At 53.9% G+C, this 6,000-nt stretch overlaps 1 protein-coding gene across 1 annotated transcript in view; it reads right to left on the bottom strand.

Moving 5' to 3' along the window:
* Positions 1–5,918, bottom strand: part of PLA2G3 (phospholipase A2 group III) — a 7,760-nt gene extending 1,842 nt beyond the window's left edge. The window contains exons 1-6 of the mRNA XM_081338688.1: positions 5,399–5,918; positions 4,083–4,215; positions 3,673–3,807; positions 1,973–2,361; positions 1,065–1,194; positions 387–521 (exon numbers count right to left, since the gene is read on the bottom strand). Coding sequence (XP_081194814.1) covers positions 387–521; positions 1,065–1,194; positions 1,973–2,361; positions 3,673–3,807; positions 4,083–4,215; positions 5,399–5,900 — 1,424 coding nt within the window. The 5' untranslated portion in view covers positions 5,901–5,918. The remainder of the gene's footprint in view (positions 1–386; positions 522–1,064; positions 1,195–1,972; positions 2,362–3,672; positions 3,808–4,082; positions 4,216–5,398) is intronic.
* Between the last annotated feature and the right edge of the window lie 82 nt (positions 5,919–6,000).

Here is a 6,000-nt window from a genome sequence, read left to right on the forward strand (position 1 = left end):
TTGATGACGGTCGCAGATCCCGTTTTGCCACCTTCCGACAAGCAAAGTCAACGGGGGGGGGGGAGCCAGATCCACTTAACAACCGGGTTACTAACAACTGCAGTGGATGGTGGCCAAAAAATAAATAAAAAAGCTCGTAAAACAGGGCAAAATTCACTAAACTGATGTTTCGCTTAGCGACAGCGCTGGTTGTAAGCTGAGGACTGCCTGCCCAGAATCGGAAATCAGGAGTTGGGTTCCTTGACAGCTGTTATGGAAAGCTGGTGTGCTTTTGGCTACGGTGGACTGTAGGAACAGCCCTACAGACTGGCTGCGAGGAGAGAGAGTAAGGGAATAATGCCATGGGTGGGGTTGGGGGAGATTCCCCGCCCCTCCCTTCCACTTACTTGGGCCAGCTTTGGTCTCCCACCCTACAGCCTGGCAGGGTTTCCAGGACAAAACAGGAAGGAGAGATGTAGTTGGTCAGGACTTGCTCTTCCACCTCGTTGGGACCCTTCGTCCTGCGCAAGAACCGGGCCAACCTGGGAGGGGGGGGGGGAGGAGCAAAAAAACAACAACAGCCGAGTAATGAAACCTGCACCAAATCTTCTGGGGTGCAGCCAAGGCAGAAAGCCACAATCTGGCAGATGCCCTCAAACACTGCAGGCCGAGGGGGGGAAAAAACAGATTTCCCCCCCCCAGCCTGACAAAGGGAAGGGGAAGCCCCCTACCAACTTCTCTTAGCCTGGTGGCACCCTTCCGCACCCACCCATATAAATTGGCAGGACTACAACTGTCAGGTGGGAGTTGCAAAAAAATGCTGGGAGCAGGGCTGGCGTTCCAGAGAATTCTCTACGGCGAATTTCATTTGGTTAGAGATCCGTCTGGATTTGGAACCCGTCTTCTGGGCTCTTGGCTGTTCGTGCCAGTTTAATTTGCCAGTTCTCCAGCCGCTGGCTGCCCATGAGTCATCCTCTAGCCCAGCCCCGGTTCTCCGATTTGGGGAATTACGGTCCTTCCCACCCATTCTTTGCCAGAGCGACTGGAGGCCTGGGGGCGGAGGGGGTGGGGGGAACGATGCTCACCGCCGGGTGCAGTTGCAGTGGAAGAGAGTCCGATCATCTGCGTTGTGGAGCTGGTACTTGAACTCATGGGGGCCAATTTGGAAGGGGCACTGGTCCAGCCGTTGGTAGCAGCGACACCTCCGTGATAGGGCTGGAGAGACAAGCAGGCAACAGTTCAGTCGGGGAATCAAGGGGCAGAAGCCCCCCCCAACTCTTCCCACTATGGCCAGGGTGGGGGTCAGGAGCAGGGAATCAGCAGTGCAAGCCCACCCACCACCCACCCTTTTTTTTGTATGTGTGCATCCCATTGATTACTCTTTGGGCATCTTCCAATCCCTTTTTTTTTTTTGGCCTTTTAAACCTGGGACCTTCTCACCAGATTTCAGGCTGAGCTTCACTTGCCCATATTTTGGAATTCCCAGTTGGCCCATGGGAGCTTTTTAGGGACAAAGAAACGGAAAAAGATACCCCACAGAGCTCCCACAGCAGAGGGTGGATTTGAACCCAGGCTTCCCTGGCGCTAGTCTGACTAAATGTCTACCTCGGCTCCCAAATTATCCCAAAGAAGCTTTTTCGCCAGGCAAGTGAACTGTCTTGTGGTTGTTGGTTTTTTTCCTTTGAAGACTTTTAGCTTCTCGTCCAATAAGTTTCTTCCATTCAGAAGCGAAACGTCTTCAAAGGAAAAACAAAACAAGACAAGTCCAGTTGCCTCCTGAAAAAAAGCATCTTTGGGATAACTATGACTTGGTTCCCAAGGTGGAGGCCAAACCACCAGGTTGAAAAACGCCAAGCTTCCTTTTTTTGGGCCAAGTTTTGAAAGGCAACGTTTGTCAATCTGAGAGAGAAAGAAGCCAACATTTTACCTGCTCTTTCGTAAGTCCTCCCACATTTAAGTGGCCCCCGAAGGAACGCTCAAGGCTGTGGCTTACCTGGTTTCGGCTTGTAAGCCTGGCCAGCAGAGTCTCTTTCTCCCTGCCAAGTCTCGTTGGAGAAGGCTTCTTCCACGGGAAGGACTAGCGGGTGGCGGGTGGCGGGAATCTCCAGCGTAGTTTTAAGGGTGGGTGACCACGGCATGGTCTCCTGACCTGGGGAGCTTGTTCCCAGGATGGGAGTGGCATGATTCAGCTTGGAGACTGGGGACGGTGGGGTGATGGGACTGAGCTTCTTCATCTTCCTCCGCCCTTTTCTGTCTTTCAAGCTGGGCTTCCGATGCCTTCTAGGCTGGATTGGCGACATGGTGCCCTCGGGGTTCTCGATGGGGTGATAGGGACTTGGATCCACCAACTGAGCCAGCGGCATCAGGCCATACTTCTTACACCTAGCAGAGGGCAGAGGAGGCCAGGTGCTCTGCTCAGTCTCGGCACCACACCCTAACCCGGGTTAGGCAATTCGGACGGGTCCTGGTTTGCCGTGATGCGCCGAGGCTATTAATTAAACACACAGGCAGGTTTTCCACAAGACGGCTAGACTACACTGTGGGTGGGCAGTTTGCAATTGGGTCTTGTGCAAACTCAGCCCCACTGTGTCCAGCAAGACTTAACAGGCCACATGAGAAGGCGTCTCAGCCTAAGGCCTCCCAGGAAAAAAAAAGGCTAAATTTAAATTTATGGCCTGCAGGGGGTGGAGAAAACGGGAGATTTACGATCACCAGACAACTGGGTGGAACGGCTGGTAGCTTTGAGGAAAGAACAGATCCAAAATGATCTTGAGAGATTATAAGCAGCGCTTTCCAACCCAGGGAGATAGATAAGACTTCCCAAATTCTTACTAATGGCCATGTTGGCTGGGAAATTTGGGAGTTGGAAAGTCCAGGTTTTCCAGATGTCATGAAGGTTGGGAAATATTGGGTTTAAGTTCGTTTTTGGATAAAAAATGCAATCCATAGGCACAGCAAAGGATGTATGTATGTGCAAAGGATGCCAGAGTCACAGCGGATCAAAGCTTCTTAGAATCGTAAACAATGTTATTTTAACTGGATCGTAACAAAACAAAACAAAATAACTAGCTGAGAAGGAGTCAGCTGTGTGATGCTAGCAGCAAAGGCAGGTACATTTTGAGGCTGCATCAAGACTTCCCAATGTGGGAAGCACCTCTGCTGTTCAGTTCTACGTTTCCTTCTGCCCCTTTTGAATATTTGGGGCTCCGTCTTTCAAGAGACATTTAGACAAACTGGCAAAAAGCTTCAAAGCAAAGCAGCGAAGACAGCCAAGGACTTTCCGGGAGAAACTGAGGAAGCATAAAACAGATATTCCTCAACTTCCCACAGTTCATTTAGTGATTGTTCAAAGTTACAACGGCACTGAAAAACAGGGACTTATGACCGTTTTCCCCAGTTACGACCTCATGGTCACGTGATCAAAAGTCAGAGGCTTGGCAACTGACTCATATTTATGACGGTTTCGTCCTCCCGGGGTCCCCTTTTGTGACCTTCTGACAAGCGAAGTCACTGGGGGAAGCCAGATCCACTTAAGGACCAGGTTCCTGTTTTTATCAACTGCAGTGATTCCCTTCACCTCACAAGTGTCTCACTTAGCAACCTAAACGTTGGGGTGGTAAGCTGAGGACTAGCTGCAGCCTCTCTTCTCAGCGCGCTTCCTCACTCGGGCAAAGTCAGAGCCGCCTTACTCACCCGCCCCACCAGTGCCACTCAAGGCAATCCTCGCTGTCTTTCAGGTAAAAACACGGGACTTCCAGCAGGTTGAAGAAGCTGTTCCCAATGAAGTTGGAGATGGTGTCGTTGAGGTTCCTCAAGCAATCTCTGAACCTGTTGAGAAGCCAGAGGGAAAACTTTGGTTAGGCAGCTTCTGCTGATGGCTGTCTTCTTCTTCTTCTTCTTCCCCACCTGCCAATCTCCATGTGCTCTGGACCACCCCTCCCAGCATCCCTCACCAGCACGGCCAACCATGCAGGAGAGCGATGGGGACTTGAGTTCAACATACTGGGAAGGCATCAGGTTACATCAGGGCTCTTCAAACTTGGCCCTTTTGTGACTTGTGGACCCAGAATTCCTCAGCCAGCTTCCCAGACGCCTGTACTCGCCTGTTGTCACAGTTGCAGTGAGAAATGGTGTGCAGGTGATAGTTGCGGATGCCGTACTTGAATCCCAGAGCCGAGATGTGAGCGTCACAGGTGTCGTGCTCACGACAGCACACGTCTGGGCCCTGGAAAACCCCTGCAACACAAGGAACCGGGATTAGATGGGGGGGGGGAAAGAGCCACTGGGAACTTCACCCAGAGCCTTCTCTGAGCAAGGCTAGAGAATGTCAGAATAACAGAGCTGGGAGGGACCTTGGAGGTCTTCTAGTCCAACCCACTGCTCAGGCACGAAGCCCTATATAGAGGCGGCAGTGGCCATCACAGGAGAACCACAAGTGTGTTTTGGGTGGAATCCTTCCAGACATGCTGTCCCAAGCGAAGCCTTCAGAAACCTGGGCAGCTTCAAGTTGCTTGGACTTCAACTCCCAGAATCCCCCATGCTGTCTCTGGGAGTCAAAATCCAAGCATCTTGAAGCTGCCAAGGTTGAGAAACCCAAACCCTAACCCTATCCAGGAAAGAGCCCGTCAGAGCGGTCTCTTATGATAGTTAACAGTTTATACCTGCAGTTTTCTATACATAAATAAAATAAATAAAACACCTCTTTGCCTTCTCCCCAGTATTCAAGGGCTGCGTTAATACAATATGCATCAACGTTTCCTAAATTAATCCATGAGGGCAAAGGGATGTGGGCAGTGCTTTTTTTGTAAAAGAAAAAGGTGCCAAAACTCACACATGTCATACAACCTGCCTTGCCTACCCTACAAGGTTCCATCCAAAAAAGGTGCCGGAACTCCGTTCTGAGCGTTCTATGAGAAAAAAAGCCCTGGATGTGGGTGTGATACACAATGCTCCAAGTGTGTTTTTTTTCTCCCAGGACGCAGGCCAGAGGCGCCAACTGGTGAAAGGGGTTTTATAGTTAGCTTGCCCCCAGCTTTGCACGTGGCATTCATTCACCATTAAGCGCAACTGCTTCTCAAAACCATCCCGGCTTCCCAACCGCAGCATCTAGTGACAAGGAATTCCACCGACTTCTCTGCTGATTCATATCAGGAAACGCTTCCTAATGCCTGAGGGGTTTCCCCCCACCCACCCACGCACCCAAAAAAAATAATCCAGAAAAGTGCCCTGACTTGTAAAGGCGCCAACACTGGGTGGAGTTTAGAACAGAGCAGAACAACAGAGAGTCGGAAGGGACCTTGTAAGGTCATCTAGTCTGACCCCCCCTCGGCCAAGCAGGAGACACTACTACACCATTTGGGGGGGGGTGGGAGGTGGCGGGGGGGTTTCCTTTGCAGCACGGCCCGTTTCCACCCCTTACCCAGCTCGGAGGGCTGCTTAGCCGAGTGGCCGGCTCCGCACCAAAGCGTCCCGGGAACCGTCAAGCCCCGCCGGCTCCGCGGGCGCGCCTGCGCTTCCCGCCCGCCCGCCGGTTGGCGGCTGGCCGCGGCCGGGGGGGCTCCCTTGCAACCGTCCCGGCGCGCTTCCAAGACGGCCAGCTCCCTCCGCAGCCGCGGGCCCCAGGAGGCGCGGAGCAAGGGCTCGCGGAGGCGGCCCGGGGCGCAGAGCTGCAGGTAGCGGCGGGTCAGCGCCGGCTCGGCCCGCCAGGCGCACTCCAGCAGCTGCCCGCCGCGCCGCTCCCAGAGGCTCTGCACCAGCACCGGCGGGGCGCCGTCGGGGCGCAGCCAGAGGAAGCTGAGCAGGCGGGAGCGGCCGCCGCTGGCCCGGGTGGCGCAGGCCGTGTTGGCCTCGGTCCAGGCGGCGCGGGCGCAGGGCAGGGCCAGGCCGAGGGCCAGCAGCGCCGGCAGCAACAGGCGAGCCATGGGCAGCCGCGCAGCGCACGAGGTTGCAGACCGACCGGCCGGCAGGCAAAGGATGAATGGCTGGAGCGCGCGCCGGGCGGCTCTTTTTGAAAGCCAGGGG

Source organism: Vipera berus, assembly GCF_964194415.1.
Source record: "Vipera berus genome assembly, chromosome: 14".
Classification (NCBI taxonomy): Eukaryota; Metazoa; Chordata; class Lepidosauria; order Squamata; family Viperidae; genus Vipera; species Vipera berus.